The 17,244-nt window shown below is 37.1% G+C and overlaps 1 protein-coding gene across 2 annotated transcripts in view; it reads left to right on the plus strand.

Moving 5' to 3' along the window:
- The first annotated feature begins 2,111 nt into the window (after nt 1-2,111).
- Nucleotides 2,112-17,244, plus strand: part of LOC131153551 (uncharacterized) — a 50,077-nt gene continuing 34,944 nt past the window's right edge. The window contains exons 1-5 of one of the 2 annotated variants that reach the window (XM_058105930.1): nt 2,112-2,418; nt 2,982-3,090; nt 7,886-8,284; nt 12,689-12,799; nt 13,213-13,303. In XM_058105930.1, the coding sequence (XP_057961913.1) occupies nt 3,008-3,090; nt 7,886-8,284; nt 12,689-12,799; nt 13,213-13,303 (684 nt within the window). In that variant the 5' untranslated portion in view covers nt 2,112-2,418; nt 2,982-3,007. Of the gene's footprint in view, nt 2,419-2,981; nt 3,091-7,362; nt 7,639-7,885; nt 8,285-12,688; nt 12,800-13,212; nt 13,304-17,244 lie in introns of those variants that run through there. The other variant, XM_058105931.1, reaches the window with a different exon arrangement.

The following is a 17,244-nucleotide window of genomic DNA, read 5'->3' on the forward strand; positions in this document are numbered from 1 at the left end:
AAGGGGGATTGTCGTCTGAAGGAGAAGCAGAATCAGAATTCAGCTTCTCTCAGCTACTCGCTGCCTTCTCTTCATTACCACCTACCCTGCCGAACACTGAACTACTCTTCTTCTCTGGTGAAATCCATGGATTCTCTGCAGGCTTCAAAATGTCCGTCAGCAGCTTCTGGCCTACTAGTTGAGGCTGCTGCTTATTATCTTGTCCTCTTTTCTTTCATGCAGCTGTTGCTACCGATTTGGCATTTGTTGCTGCTTGTTTTCTTCTACCCCCATTCTTTCCAAATTTTGGGCCAGTAGCTACCACATCCACCTTAAAATCTTCATCGTTGAAATCATCGTTTTCATCTTCCCTATCAGATATCGCTGTAACAGTTAACGACTTTTCTGTGCTGCAGCCTTTGATACTTTCTTCCTCGCTGGCACTTGGGGAATTTCATGTTAATTCCCAACATCAAGAACAATATAATTTGAAATGAGCAGAAGACTCGATAAGTATAATTGTAGTAGTCATTGGAGGAGTAATGACTAGTCTATCTGATTTGAGATCATCAGGGTGTTCCCTTACTTGGACAAATGGTACAGTTTGGAGCAAATTTGCCAGGGTGGTTGCTAATCAGAGATGGATTCTGGGGGATCTGAGGGCTAAGGTTGAATTCCTTTTCCCTATGATTCTCTCTAATCACTCGTTCTGCCTAATTTCCCTGTTTGAAGAGGGGTGTCTCGGAAGACGATCTTTAAAAGTTTTCAACATGTGGACTCTAAACCATAACTTTCTCGACATTATCAGACAAGGTTAGGATGCGTAGGTCCAGGGCTTTGACCAATTCAAATTGGTGAGGAGACTTCAGTGCCTGAAAAAACCTGTAAAGGCTCTTAATGCATCCCATTTCTCCCAACAAAAACTGCACGACAATCCCTTAGATGGTGACCTGCAACTACTACTGAATGAAAGGAGAGGGACTGTGAAATGATAGATGGGAAAGGAGAGGGAATGTGAAATGATAGGTGGTTTGGGTGTGCTGGATCTGAAAGTCAGGAATCTTTCCTTACTCGCAAAAACACTCTGGAATATCCACTCTAAAAAAGACTTTGTCTGGTCCAAATGCGTCAATCAAATCTACCCAAAAGGTTCAAGTCTGTGGGAGGCCAGGGTATCAAATGATGAATTCTCACTATACAAAAAGCTCATTAGAATTAAGAATCAGATTATGCGAAGATGTGTGAACCACCTAGATGCATTGCTTCAGCTTTTTGAGGAATGGGACCTCGATCATTCTAGCTCTTTCATTTACTATAACTTCTGGATAACTAAAGGAACTATGGTTCCTTGGTCCATGGTGGTTTGGAAGAGTGGAAGTACCCCTATACATGCTTTCACTCTTTCGCTGGGAATTATAAGGAAACTACCTACTTGTGATAGGTTTCTTGGGTTTGAAGGAAACCTATATTGTTCCTTTTGGTTGGTAAGAGAGTTGGTTCGACCTTTATTGTTTATCTCATATGGAATGCTAGAAATAGGAAAAAGTTTGAAGGAAAATTCATATCCCCAATGGAGCTGATTGTGACCATTTAGAAACATATATACACAGTACTAGGTCAAAAGGTCCCTAGATTTGCTCAGGCTCTCTTAAGATCCCAAGTGTTAACTTTATTGCTTGTAATTTTGATGGAACTTATTTTTCCCCCTATTTCTACTCAGTGTTTCATGTAAATACTCATTTTGATCAATATATTTACTTTTCGATCAAAAAAACAGTATGATAAATTGATGGATTATCGACTCTCTTTGTGCTATAGATAGCGGTAATAAATGGAACATGACATTTAAATATTTCCTACTCAATAATAAAATATATAAAGATTTTCTTATTTAATTAAATATAGTTAATGTATATATATTTATAGTGTATGATTGTTATATATTACATTCTAACCAAATCAAAACTCGCTACTTCAAGATATTTAAAGGCGAGATCCTATTCTTGTGGAAACGCGTGGCAGCGAAAAGTAGCGAGATTACGTTAGAATCACTCTGGAAAATACTTTTCAGGATGAGGTATTATTTAATATATTAAAAAAAAAAAAAAAGTTAAAACGGGAAAAAACTCCAAGTGAAGACCCCGGCTGTTCCAAGATCTTCGTTCATTCGCAGGTGATGATGTTAGGAAGTGCGGCCGGAAGTACATCTGTCTAGGTCTTGATTTTCCTTACGGGGCCGTCGGAGGTGGAGCTAGAAGGAGCAGAACTCCCGCTGGCCGTTGCCGGCTCCTGCGTCGCAGGTGCCTGGTGAGGGGTGGAGGCCGAGAAGGTGGGCGATGAACACGTTGGCCATGCCGCCTTTGGTGTCGCACAGCTCGAACTTGGCGCTTGGAGGACTCTTATATTAATATCTCTGATCTTCACCATACGAAACCTCTGGTACAACTCCCTCCCTCTCTCTCTCTCTCTCTCTCTCTCTCTCCGTGTCTGTAATTTTTAATTTGTTATTGGGAATTTCCTATTTTATCTTGTATGTGTCGATTCGGATTTTTGGAAGGGGTTCTCAATTTTACATGTATAAAGAAGAGGCATAAATTGGGTATTGGAGAGTTGAATCACTTTTACGTATCAACCAATCTTGTCTGTTTTCTTATGTAATTTTGGAAGAAAAAAAATTTAATTTTATTTATTTCTAATATTTTTCTTTTCACTTGGTTCGTGTCATCTATACATCTTAAACGGAAAACTGACGATCAGCATCTTTTGCATAGTTGATGCATTTTTACGTTCAGTTTGCCTGCCTGAGAAAACGCAGGAAAAAGAAAAATTAGTTTTTAATAATTGTTAAGTTTTTTGTCAGTAGAAAACAATGGCCTCTTCGAGTGATCTCAATACATCTATTGGAGAGGCTGAAGTATTGCTGGAAAATTAGACAAATAGAACTTGTGGATCGCATTGTCAGCTGTGTATTTGTGTGTCTAAATTTAGCTTGTTTATTCCAGGGTAAAAGATAAATCAGAACAAAAAAATGGGAGTGAATTCATTGTCTGAGGCAAGGGCTATGGAATTGTTGAATCAATTGGAGTCCATTTTGGAACAAGATCCTCTCATGTAAGTCTTTATTTCGTTTTACTGTTGAACATTTATTATTTAATTTCCTTATATATTTCTAGAATAATTATCAATTAATCACATTAGCTGATTAGTGTGGCTTGGTGGGTTCTACAAATTTGATTATTTGCCTTGGATGAAATCTTATTTATGTGATTAAAATTTATTTCATTTTTATATAATTAGGGCAATGTGCTAAGCAGTCTATCGAACATTATATAATCTTTTATAATTTATTTCATTTTTATATAATTAGGCAATGTGTAAAGTGGTCTATCAAACATTAGATAACCTCTTATAATTCATATTGTATCTGAGAAAATGGTAATGAATAAGTTACAAATTGGATTTTGAATTTTTCCTTGGTTTTTAGTTTTGTTGTTGCTGTTGTTGTTACTTTCATCTTCTTTTTCTTCTTCTTCCTTTTATTTTTCTCTGTTGAACTACAGTGGATTGAGTGGTTTCTTTATTTATTTTTATTATTTTTATATTTGCAGTGAGGGTATTTGGGGACACTGTGGTGGGGTGCCAACTCATCAACAAAAGTGACAAGAGAGGATCAAAAGTCAAAAAACTCAAAACAACATTTGTGGCTTTGTGAAAAATTTCAAGAACTCTAGGAAAATGGCTTATGCAAAAGAGAATCTTTCTTTGGCTGTTCGTTATCATTTCACTTTTTTTTTTTGTTCTGTACAGTGAAGAAGGAGGTTGCAACATTCCAGCTTATTAATTTTCAGTTTTAATTATTTTTTTCGACTAATGTGAGAATAATTTAAAATTAAAGTTTGCAGTTTTCATCAGCTGCAGTAATGCTTATATATCCAAAATTCACATTTGTATCATTATGCACAAACATTTTTTTGATGAAGAAGATTAAACTCAAAATAAAATAAAACACCTCAAAATTTTTTTTTAAATGAATTAAATTAAGAAATCATTCAAATCATCACTAGTTCTCAACCTTCAGATAGGATGCTAATTATATTTAATTGATTCAGTCTTTAAATTTTTTGTAATGTTGATTTTTTAGGGTTGGTTGTAGCATTTTTGAAATTGCTTAATAATTGATGAAAAATCTTATACAATTGAAAGATGGTTCAAATAATTATTTACTATATTATCAAAATAAAAAAATGAACATGCATTCGGTTAGGTTCGAGACGTTCCAATGGTTAAATTGGACTACCATCTTGGAGATCTTAGTATTGAATATTGGGAGGGTTGGGAAGGGCTGTGGAATGGGAGATGGGACCTCCAATAGAACATGCGCTCAATTAGGTTTTGATTTATTATAATATTTGGAATATAACCAAATAGGCCAAATTTCAGTGTTTAGTTTTAAGGGAAATTTGATATCACAGCCAAAAATTTTGAAAACATAAACTAGAAACAAAAATAAGAAATGAGAGCTTGAAATGGGAACTAAAAGATGAAAATTAGCAGACTTAGTATTTTTAAAACTGAAACGAATGAAAATCTAATTGAATGTGTGCTCATTTTTGTCCGTAGATTGAGTAAGGATTAATAAAGATGATTAGAATATTGAAAATGTAAATGAATGCAAATTAAAAGATATTCTAATAAAAAAATAACTGTAATATTTTTATATTCTAATAAAAAAATAACTGTAATATTTTTTTTTGATTATTATTTTTTAGACTCACCTTTTAGCATTCCAAGAACAATCCTTGTCTATAGGAAGATAGAAATTGGTGAAAATATGTTGGGATAATCATTATTTTAATTTTTAATAGAAAATTTAAGGATGCTTTTATTTTAGTCTTATTTTAAGCTAACACGGTCATTTATTTTAATTTTTCATTATTAATATTTTTTTTTTTACACAATGAAGTGAATTCTGAATGTTCAAGTTGCCACAATGGTTTAAAACATATGAGAAATTGAAAACTAGCAACATAGACAAATGTGCCGTCACTTCTTGTTTGTTCCTTGTAGTCCAACGAAAATATGAAATAAAAAATGAAAAATGAAACCTGGTTGTTTGTTTAGGGTCTGTTTAGTTGAAAACTGCATCGTGCCTTGGATAAGATTTTTATGAGGAAGGGATTTGGAGAAAGATTGCATAAATGGATGAGAAGCTTTATGCCTAACATGAATTATTTGCTTTTAGCGAATGGTAAGCCTATGTCTTGGTTTAGGGCTATGAGGGGGATTAGACAAGGTGATGCTCTTTCCCTGTTTGTTTTTGCCTTAGTGGCTGATGTTTTGAGTAGGATAGTTGATAGGGCCGTGGAAAGAGGTTTAGTGAAAGGGTTGGGAGTGGGGAGGGAGGAGGTTATGGTTTCGCACCTTTACTTTGTTGATGATACTATATTCTTCTTAGAGGATCACATGCCTTCTTTTTTGAACATTTTGGGTCTTCACATTTTTGAAAAGGTTTCAGGGCTTAAGATCTATATGGGGAAGAGTGTTAGAGCGGCAGTTGATGTGCTTATTGAGCATGTCAGGGATTTGGCTGATGAGGTGGGTTGCATTGTGTTAAATTGGTGGCTGCCCTTTTTAGGTGTTCCTTTGGGGGCTAATCCTCGATCTGTTAGTTTTTGGGATCCAGTTGTGGGGAGAGTTTCTAAGCAGTTAGATGGGTGGAAGGGTGCTCTTTTTTCTCTAGGAGGTAGAATTACTCTCTTTCAAGCTTGGGTTTCTAGTATTCCGTTCTATTTTATGTCCATTTTTAAATTCCTATGGGGGTTTCTAAGAAGATTGAGAGAATAATGAGGGATTTCCTGCAGTTGGGGGTTGGGGGCTTTAGGGATCATTTGGTGAGGTGGGAAACGGTATGTAGGTCTAAATTGGGGGGGGGGGGGTGTCTAAGAACATGACTCTCCTAGCCAAACTAATTTGGCAGTTTCCACTAGAGGATTCATTCTTGTGGCATAAAGTTGTTAAAAGTAAGTTTAATCTTGATGAGAATGGGTGGGATACTAATTTGGCATTTGGGATCTAGATGTTCTTAGGGAAGTCCATGGAAGGTTCTCTCTCAAAATTATCCTCTCTTTATTGCCATACTAAATTTCAATTGGGCAGGGGGGTGTAATATTCGATTTTGGTGAGATCTTTGGTTGGGAAATGTTATTTTGTCCACCTCTTATTCTCGATTCTTTCGTTTGAGCTTAGGGCAGAATGATTTCATTCCCTCTCTTATTGTTGATCTGGTGGTCCTTTACCTTCTTGGGATTTTCATTTTCGGAGGCCCTTGAATGATAGAGAGATGGAAAAGTTATCCCTTTGGCTAGGCTTATCGAACAATTGTCGGGGCTCTTTGGAAGTGGATAGTTGGTCCTGGTCATTGGTTGTGCTTAATAGAATCAACAAACCAATCATTTGTGCAGATTAGGAGACCTTTGAAGGCTATCTCTCCACTTGTGTCTGTTATGCTTTAACAGTTCAGAATCTGCTTAGCATCTTTTATGCATTGTGATTTTGCTTGGAAGGTTTGGAACAAGCTATTTGATTATTTTGGGGAATGTTGGGTTTGTTCAGAGGAAGTGGAGGATTTTTTTGGCAGTTTCTTTTGTCAGTTTTGGTAGGAAAAAGAAAAAGCCGCGTTATGGAAGAGTGCCTTTTTTTTTTTGCAGTTTTTGGGGTCCGGCTGGAACGTAATTCATGTATTTTCTCCAAGAAGAAAGTGTCGTATTGGCTGGTTTGGATTGTTAGCACGCACTGGTTTTTTCTTTGTTTTTTGTCTTCTTTGTTTCTGTCTGGACGTTCCCAGATTTTGTTGAGAAGTTGCCTTATGTTTATGTGTCCTTAACTCATCAATATTTTATTTTGCAATAAAAAAAAATTAAAAAAAATATTAAGTTTACAATGTCGCTTCCATTTTCTCTCATTGTGTGTGTGTGTGGTGCCACTGTGCAGAAATATGTTTTATGTATTATTTGAAAATAAAAATGTTAAATTTACTGCATTTCTTCCATTCTCGCTCGGTGTGTGCGTGTGCATGCGCACGGAGCTTTTGAGTTTTGCCAGAATACATTTTGTGTTTAGCATACATATTTTTTGTTTAGCATCCCAAGTGCACTTGTTGGCATTGTTCTATGTTCTCCACTTTTCCAGGTTTGTGGAATGTCCCAGACTGGTGATGCAACTTGTTCTGACAGTTTTTATGGGTCTGGACCAGTTGGTCTGGCCGAGGTTTTGGGCATACCATCTCTTTATCTCTCTCTCTCTTTCAAATGCGTGCATGCACTCACACACAAACATGCACACTTGCTTGCAGGCATGCAGACACATGATTTCAACAGTGATCACAAGAAGTTGAGAACTCTTTCTGCACTCGGCTATGACATAGTTGGCCCTTGGTAGGGCTATGCTTCAGATATTGAATTGGTTTCCTATTCCAGTATAAAAAAGTGGTGTGCTGGAGAGGCCTTTTGAGGAAAATGAGATTAGAGGTGTGATGTTTGAGATGGACCGAAAAATGGTTCTTGTGCCGGATGGGTTTACAATTGCTTTCTTTCTGGATTGTTGGGATTTTTGAAGGAACATCTTTTTAGAGTTCTTAACAAGTTTTTTGCTAATAGAGTGGTGGGTAATTCAACTATGTTTTTAAAACTCCCCATTTTGACATTGTGTGTTTATTGTATCTGCAAATTTCCTTTCTCCTCCTCTTATTTTGTTTATAATTATATTGTGCTTTATTGATACCAGCAAGGGGAATTTGGTGCATATTAGTAACTGTAGAGTTTCTTCTCTGAAAGATGATTGATTTTTGCTGGTTATGTTGCTATACCGTTGCGTGTGTTTACATTTTTTTTTGCTTTCTTGCTTCCAGTGATGAAGTAGGCTTTATTCATCCATCGCTGTTAGTCAAACTGAATGAAGAAGCAGCTGGTTCCCAACTGTACTTTGCTGGAACTGTGATGCAGTCAGCAGATGGAGAATTGAAATCTGAAATATCAGCTACTGATGCTCTGAAGCAGGAAAATATGATATTTTGGAATACTGATCATAAGTTGGGCATTTCAGTTCAGGTACTTCTTCCATTATACAAAGCAGCTAAACATGCATTTATGGCTGCAATTTGTCAGTATAAAAGGTCTACCAATGTTTCCGGAGATGAAGATATGTCTAGCTTATCATCTTCGCTCAACACTCTTGAAAGTGAAGTCATGAAGCATAGCAAGGCTCTTTTGCTGCTTAGTTGTGATTTTGGCACGGCTTGGAATTCCAGGTTCAACCCCTTCCCTTTTTATTTATATATTTGGTTAGCACAAATGCCTTCATCCATTTTTGATAAGATTATCTGAAGGGTTAATGAAATTATTTTCCAGTACCTTGGCCTTCTCTTTTTGGCTTTTCATTGTAACATGACATTTTCCCTACTCTATTCATGCTATTATCAGTTAATTGGTTCCAGTATTGAGATGAAGACAACATTAAACTCCTTTCTTATGATCTCCTGTGTGTGTTTTAAGAAGAGGGTTCAACTGATCAGCACCTGATGTTCAAGAGTGAAAAAATGGAAGTCAAATAGAAAATTTCTTGTAGATCAAACTGGGGGAAAGTCTAACTCCACAATGTTGGTGTTAAGATACATCATAGATGTATAATGCATTAGAAAATTGAAGTGAAAGGGCAAAATAGATAAATATAAGCGAATTAGAGAACTATGTGGTGGAACTTAAGAGGATAAAATGTACTAAATTTAAGGATAAAATGATGAAAGGGCAACGGGGCAGTAGAAGACAATGCAATTGTAAATGGAACACTTAACTTAATATGCTGATTTTATTGGAATATGTATATTTTGGATAAACAAAGAAGTAGCCCTGAATTTGTTGATGGAAATTGTTCATGATTGCATAAATTGGCGGAAAAGGATTCATGTAGCCGACCCCACCTAGTGGGACTTAAGGTTTGGTTTTGTTTTTTTTGTTGTCGTTTTTGGGTAAACAAATAATTGTATTAGAGGAAAAAAGATGGATTACAATCTAGAAAACAGAAGAGGGAAAAAGAAAAAACTAGGGAGAGCAAGATATCCTCCCATTACAATAAGAAAACAACTAAACATAAAGTAAAAACACAGCAAATCAAACTAGTAAAACCTCAGTCAATCCTGATCCATGCCATCCAAAGAAACATGCTGGAAGAATTCATTTGCTGAACATCAAAGAGACGCCAAAAAGGCAACTCTGTTCCAAAGCATATTACTGGAGGTGGCAACCCCTTAAAAGATTCTGGTATTTCTTTCCCATCCAAATGCGTTAGAATGGTACACCTCCATAAAACTTTCCTCTCCTTTCTCTTTCCAAAGTCTCCGAACAGAGTAATGCAAAAATGTTCCAAAGAACCCGGGTACGTCTAATTTTCTCCAAATATCCAAAATAAATTATTCCGAAGTCTGGAGGAGAAGAGACAATATAGAAACAACTGCAGGTTTCCCCATTCCTGAAGTAGAGAACACAAATATCGGGAGATAGGGACTTGTTGGGTCTTTGCTTCTGAAGTATATTGGGAGATAGGGACTTCTTGCTTCTGAAGTAGATCATTAGTATTTTCTCGAGAATGGCAGTCCAGGAAAAGGCCTTGATCTTTGAAGGAACATTAGCTTTCCAGACAAGAGAATAGAGGCCAAAGGAGCTGACCCATTAGGGTCAATAGAATCAAGATTCCAAACATGCCTATCACTTCCCAAAAATACATCTTCCTTTTGACTCCCAAGCACCTTTTTGCTATATTTTGGATGTTGATTTGGTTAAAAAAGGTGGGGAAGTTGCTGGAGTTTGCGTTGGGGTATAAAGAGAAGAGATGTTTGGTGTTCATTCCTGGTGATTCAAAAGGTGATGGGTGGCGAAGCTTTGTGATGGAGTTTTTGTGAGTTGGCTAGGAATCTCCATCCTGCTACTGGTGCAGAAGGTGAAGGTGGTCAGCAGGCTCATCTATCATGGAGTCAGGTGGTGGTGGCACAGAAGAATGGAGAAGGTAGCGCTGTTCATGGGTTGGGTTGAGCTCAAATTTCCAACCAAACCGATTAGATCAGTTTGAAAAAAAAACTTGAACGAAAGTTGAACCATACTGGGTGTAGTTTGGATCAGTTTGATACTTGGGTGGATTGGATTGGGTTGATGGTTTAGTTTTATTTTTTTAAAGAAGAAAAACAACATAGAAAAATATAATTGAATTTGAAAATTCACTGTACATGTTTAAGTGACTTAAGTCCCTAATGGCTCGAAACATAGAGATTGAACTAGAGAGTTTTTATAAAGAACCTTAACCTTAAGTAACACCCACAATATGCAAATTTTGACCTTCTCTCCCTTTATTTTTGTTTTTTATTTTACTTTTTTGATATTATATTCAAGTTGGGTTGGGTCAACTGGTTTGCACCCTCAACCCATCATCTGATCCACAAGTTCGGTTTGTAAGGAACTATAATCTACTATCTGATCCACAAGTTCGGTTTGTTTGGAACTAGAATCCACAACCCAGTCCAAACACTTCTGAAACTGTTCTTTTTAGGTGGTTTGGATTGGGTTGGGTTGGGTTGGGCAGTTCTATGAATACCTGTAGGTGAAGGAGAAGGAAGTAAATGAGGTGATTTGCCATGGATCAGGGTATGCTAGCAGGGAAAAGGCAGATTTGTGCATGGTGTAGTGGAGAGTTGCAATTGAAGGAATCCCTGGGCATTTGTTGCCTGATGCCATGAATTCTCATCTGGAGACAGTCAAGGCAACCAGGTTTATGTTAGGGGCTATGAGGGTGGAAGAGGTGACTGGGGTTCGTCTTGTGGAGGATGAGGAAATGAAGTTTGGGCTGGGTTGTTTGTTGGTTGTTCTGGATTCGGGGCCAGTTTCTTGGAAGAAGAAACTATCTTTTTTATCTAAGGTGGGTCAGTCACTTTAACAGGCCCATATTCAGGGTGATTCTGGTTTAGACTTTGGTTTTTCTTTGGAAAGAAAGGAAGGGTTATTTTCTTCCTAGTTGTGCCACTCAAATGAACAGGATCATAATCTAAACATTCTGATAGAGCCCAAGAGGCAGTCGCAATAGGCCATGGATCTGATCAGCGTTCAAATAAGGGAAAGGACCAGGATAATTCTATTGTGGGGGTTCAAGCAGCAGAGAGGCCCAAAAACTTTCTTTATTGCATGATCCAAAGCCTAAGGTATAAGCCTAAGGAGCAGTGCTGCTTTCTTAATATCTCAAATTATGACATTTTCTACAGACAAAGGAGGAGGTTGTAATAATGGCTTGCCTGGGGTGATGGATTTATAAGAGAACTCTCAGTCAAAGATGTAAATTGGGGAAGTTCTCTAGTGGAGTTGGAGCTATAACCAGTTGGAGGTCAGAATGAGGAGAATTTTGGTAGCGGTTCACACCCAGAGGTGGTGAGTATTTCTGGGGAATGTAGGGATGAAAAAGAATTTAAGAAGGCTGTGGATATGGAGGTTTATATGCATCGTTCAGCTAGGAAGGACAGGAAAAGAAGGAAAAGTTTGTTTGTTAACATCTGTATGGACTCAAACATGTGGGAGAACACATTTTTCAGATGATTCTGGAAATTTTTATGTTGAGGAATCTCAGAATTGCTCGAGTCTGACTTATAGAAGGATAGTGGATGAAATCATTTTCAAAGGGAAAGGAAGTGGAGGGATATCTCAGGAAAGTACTGTGAGTATGATAGTGATTTTGCGTGTCATGGTGGTCTATTGTTGAATGAGATTCGAACACTTGGATAATGCTTTTGATTCTTTTAATGCACTTCTGAATATTTCTTATGTGCCGCTTTCCCTGCTTGAAGTTTTGGAGAATGTGTCTATTTTTGAGGATGGGGGATTGGATGTAGACTTGGATGTGAATAATCAGTGTAAGGATGGGACCTTACCTGCTCCTGTGGAGGAGGTTAGTGTGCGGGGTGTTGGTGCTAAAAAATTTCTGGATGAGATGGGTATGTGGCTGGTTGATCCTAGAGGAATGAAATTTGATTGGATGTTGCTAAAAGAAAAGCAACTAAAGGTCAGCAGGAACTAACAAGATTATAGAGCTCTGTCAATTATGAAGGAAGGGCTTTGTTAGTACCTCGGGAGTCCTCATGGGCAGGCTTGATATACATGGTTGAGCACCACCCAGGCCCTAAGGCTTAAGCTGTTAGGTTGTCGGCTAACAATGTATATCAAGCCTTAGCAAGTTTAAAGAATGGTTTTTTTATTTAGGGTTTATTAATTTTGCTGAGTTTTTATTTCCTTTTTATTTTTTCTTTTGATTTCTTTTGGTTTTTTTTCTGCTATGAGGATCGCTTGTCCTCGCCTAGGTTGTAATTCCTTTTCTTTCTCTTTCTTAATGTATCTCTTTAGCAATAAAAAAAAATGATTGTCCTTGTCACAGTTTCAGATGAATATGTTTACATAGGGTGATATGTGAGCCAGTGATGAGTATAGGCTCGAGGGGGTTTTGGTCTCAATTCTACTGGACAGGATTTGGTTTGGGTTTGGGGTATTCATAAATTAACCAAAGCATGCCAAGCCAGGTCCTTGCTTAACTTGGAAATGTATTGATTTTACTACTTGTCTTATGGCATTGTATTATTCCCTATCTTGATCAAAGCACCTAACTGTTTCTTCTAGATGTCATGCAGGAAGCTGGTTCTATCAAAGAAGCAAGGTTCCTCAATTTTCATGGATGAACTCCTCTTGTCTGCACTAGTTCTTTCATATTCACCGAAAAGTGATCATGCTTGGAGCCATAGGTAGTGCATTTAACCAGGGTTCTTCATTTTATATCTATACGGAAAGTATTGTCACATTTATGTGTTTTACGGGTGCCATTAGTGGCATAAATGATAAAAATGTTGACTTCACGGGAGCAAAATGGGGTCGACTTTTAGTTCTCAATTATCTGGATTTCTTGATGTGTTACATGTGTATGGTTTCGTTTGAATGATTATCCTCTTGAATATTTATTTTTTTATATTTTTTTTGAACTTCTATAATGGTCAATGTAGTATCTATGCTCTAAGTTTGAAACATTATTCGTGCACTTGTATCAAAGCTGACAGATTATTATTATGACTGGTGATATTTTTCCCCCTGTTTAATAGTTTATGTATTATGTGCTTTAAATCTGACACTCTACTCTTACCCATATTTCAATTATTGACAGGCGATGGACTATCAAAATGATTGCTGGGAAGTGTTCAAATTTGCAAGAGATTGTGGATAGAGAATCTGAGTTAGTGGAAAAAATAGCTGAGGTTTTATTTCAGCTCAGGAATTGGATATTATTAATTTACTAAAGGTTTAATTACTCTTCATTTTAGACATCGTTTTTGCTAAGCTTGTTTTTTTTTTTTTTTTTTCCTTCTCATGCTTGAAAAAGTGATTATTTTATTAGCATGTCCTGTTTTCTTCTTCATTTTGATACACCACAGATTTCATGCTGCTTGAATTTTGCATGTCTTTTGAAACTCCTGTAGGGGCTCCTTGTAATCCAAGAATTGCTTCACATTTACCCAAGCTGCCATTATTTCAAGAGTTCTTCCTCCTAAAACTCGAACAATTTTATCACTTAATCCCAAATTATCACTTGAATCTATATGCATGTCACGTATGCACGACATTAACTTTCATGCATTTTTTACTATGATAAAATCATCAGTCTTTGCTCCTTATTTTGGAATTTATATTCGTCAATTCCTCTTTGTTTGGTTTCCCTTTGACTTCATTCTCTATTTCTTTTTTTTCCAAAATCTGTAAAATTCACTATTGTTCTCCTCCATTGCCAGCATCTTCTTTGTCAATATTTTTGTTATGCTCTGCACCTGTGTTTTAAAAGGCTCAATTGAGGCATGCCTCAAGGCACAACATGCCTAAAACGCCTTGAGGCTCAATCTAAAATACCAAATTCCAAAAAGGCTAATGCATTATATGCTGAGGCTAACACTTTATAACAAAAGGCACGGCTTTTGCACCTTTTTAGTTGAGGCTTATGCATTTTGGTTGTGTGATTCTTAGGTAAAAAATTGGTTAAAAAATTTTAACTGCATGTTTGTATAAAAGGAATCTCATAATATGAGTTGATTTCTAGAACTCTTGAACCTCAATCTTTCCAAAATAATAGAGAGCTGTATCTTAGATCATGAAAATAGTTTGAACTATGTAATAGTATAGCTATCTCGTCATGATTTATGTCATGTATTCAAGTTAGCAATTTTTGAATACCCGACAAGTAGTTTGCAAATTATATACAATTTTTATTTCTTACGTTATATTTGTGATTTTCGTAATTTTTCTTTATTTTTAAAATGCATCAGTGTTTTAAAAGGCATTATTGAGGTGCGCCTTGAGGTGATTTTGGCCTAAAACGCCCTAAGGCGCAAGTGGAAATGCGTAATTCCAATAAGGCGTACGCCTTAGATGTAAAGGCTCGCATTTTTACGCCTCAAATGTCAAGGCGTACGCCTTTTGGGCTTCTTGCTGTAAAACGTGAATTAAAAACGACAGAACCCTGAATGCATCTAAAACCCTTTCCTCCCTCTCTCCCACGAAGCTTCTTCTCTTCTGCTCTCTGAACGAAGCCTCGACGATAGCCTCTGCTCTCTCTTTGAAGCCTCCAGTGTTCTCTGCTGTTGACAATTCGTCTTGACAAAGCCTCCAGTCTTCTCCTCTCTTGACGAAGCTTCATATCTCTTGACGAAGCCTCCAGTCTTCTCCGACGTGTCGATGAAGCTTCCGTAGCTTTCCTCCAGCTCCTTCTCTCTCTCTGACGATTCCTCCAAGCTTCTCGTCTCTCTCCGACGAGTCGTGGGCCCTTCCAATTTGATCTGCCTCTGAACTCTATTCATTTAGTTTTATATTCTTAGAAATTAGTGGATGATGCTTTAATTTGGCTTTTTCTATTCTTTTGGATGATGCTTTAATTTGGCTTTTTCTATTCTTTTGGTAATGTGGTTCATGCTTATTTTTAAACATGTATTATTTGTGTTTGTTATCTAAAATTGGCTTATATGATATTTAAAAATTATGTATTTATTTTTTTCTCCATTATTCTAAAATTTTTCTCATTTTTTTTTACTATATATAAATTGAATTTATTTATTAATTATTTTAAAAAGTACAGTCCCAAATTGCTTACGCCTTGAGGCTTACGCCTCGCCTCAAGGAGGGTAAAACGCCTCGCTTTATGCCTTCGCCTTTTAAAACATTGAAATGCATAAAATTTATTTACATTTTTTTAATCTTAAAAATAAATTCTTAAAAGGCTTATGCCCCAATGCCTTAAGGCTTATGCCTCGCCTTTTAAGGGGTAAAACGCCTCGCCTTACACCTTTGCCTTTTAAAACATTGCTCTGCGTCAAACGCGCAATGTGCTGCCGATGCACTTTCTTCACTTCATCTGTTGGCCAAGTAGTGACAGCAATCTGCTCGCATGGCAGAGACTTGTGTTGGATTAAGTCACAGTTGTTCTTGATGCTGCACCATGTAACTGCCTGAAACTGTTCAACAAATGAGCCAAAATCTTACCTGGGCTGTTGCTATGCTTATGAGTGGAATCAATTATAAACTTATTTGACTTACTTCCTATTTATACGTGGTTACCTGTTCCATTATTAGTTTTGAAGTGTCACAGTCCTGACAATGCCTTTCATGTCTCATTCACATGCTTAGTGAGGTTTTGTGGGGCAGATCAGACATAGTGCACGCTAATGTTACACATTAGAAGCACTTCTGGGGTATGTTTCCTATACTTGTACTTCCTGCGGGATAATGTATTCCCCTACCCATAGTTTCTGATGGTGGTTGTGGGTGGCCCATATTTCTGCTTGGCACTGACTATGATACATGTAATAACTCTAGTACATGGAGCCTTAGTAGTGCACGTAACTATGTGAAAGTGCCAAACAGCCAAGCTAAAAGCTTAAGCCGATAGTTACTATTTTCGACAGATGGATGCTCTTGTATGTTTCATCACCACTTTGCTTAAAAGCTTAAACTATTAGGTTGAGGGTCAACAATGTATATTGAGTTTCAAACAATCTCCTACACTTGGAGCCTGATTCCAAGTGAATAGATAACAAACTTTGAGCAACACTTGTTATGGGAAATGATATAAAAATTAGGGTAACAAGAATTAGCCATAGTGACAGTTGTGTGGCCCTAATATTATGTTGCCTCACCATATCTAAAAGTTTAAGATGTTCGATTGTGGGGCCTTAATGTATATCAAGCCTTAACAGACCACTTAATGTTTCCTTTCATGATTGATGTGGGACATTGCCTAATTTACTTCTTTTGTTAGTTTTGGTGCATCACTACACTATATAATGATTTGAGTCTCGGGGGTCTAACTTAACATGCTCAACAATTAAGCTTAAAGCTTATCTCGGTGGTTACCATTCTTGTCGGATGTATTCACTTATTAGTTCCCTAGTTGGAACGGGAGATTTTTTGACCAACTTATTGGATGTGTTCACCATTCACATCCGGTCACCTCTTCCATTGTTAGTTTTGAGACATTATAGGTTCTTTCCCAGCTAGATATTCCACAAATCTCGACGCATGTACTTTGTTTGGCTATGTAGCGTGGATCACACTTAAACACATGTTGCACACCAGAAGCGCCTCACTGTGTATGTTCTCATGCATGGTGTGGAATGCGTTCTTGTAACACAGTTCTGCTGGGTGCACAGACCTACATTTTCGACTGCCTTTGGCTTTGATACCACACCTCTAATGATTCAAATCTAGGGAGCTACGTAAGTGCGTTACTACCTTACAGTGCTCAAGATTCGTGCTAAAAGCTTAAATTGATAGTTACTATTATTATTAGATGGAGTTTTCACTAGTAGAAAACTTGCTGTTTCCTTCCATGGTTGATGTGGGATATTGTTTGACATATTTCAATATTCACACATGGTCACCTAGCGTGTGACTACTTGAACTTGCTTAAGAGCCAAGATAAAAGCTTTAAGCGTTAGTAAGCTTGTTTAATAGATTCACTTATAATTCACTTTGTGTTTCCTTTCGTGGTTGATGTGGGACATTTTTCGATTGAGTTTACTGTTCACACATGCTCCTCCTTCATTATTAGTTTTGCTATAAAAAAATTTTCCTTGGCACTTTGGACCTCACGGAGTCTCAACCTTCATGAGTCCAAGTGTAATGGTCTTGGGCCCAACTTCGGTGAGGAATTGTC

Source organism: Malania oleifera, chromosome 4 (genome assembly GCF_029873635.1).
Source record: "Malania oleifera isolate guangnan ecotype guangnan chromosome 4, ASM2987363v1, whole genome shotgun sequence".
In the NCBI taxonomy this organism is placed as follows: domain Eukaryota; kingdom Viridiplantae; phylum Streptophyta; class Magnoliopsida; order Santalales; family Ximeniaceae; genus Malania; species Malania oleifera.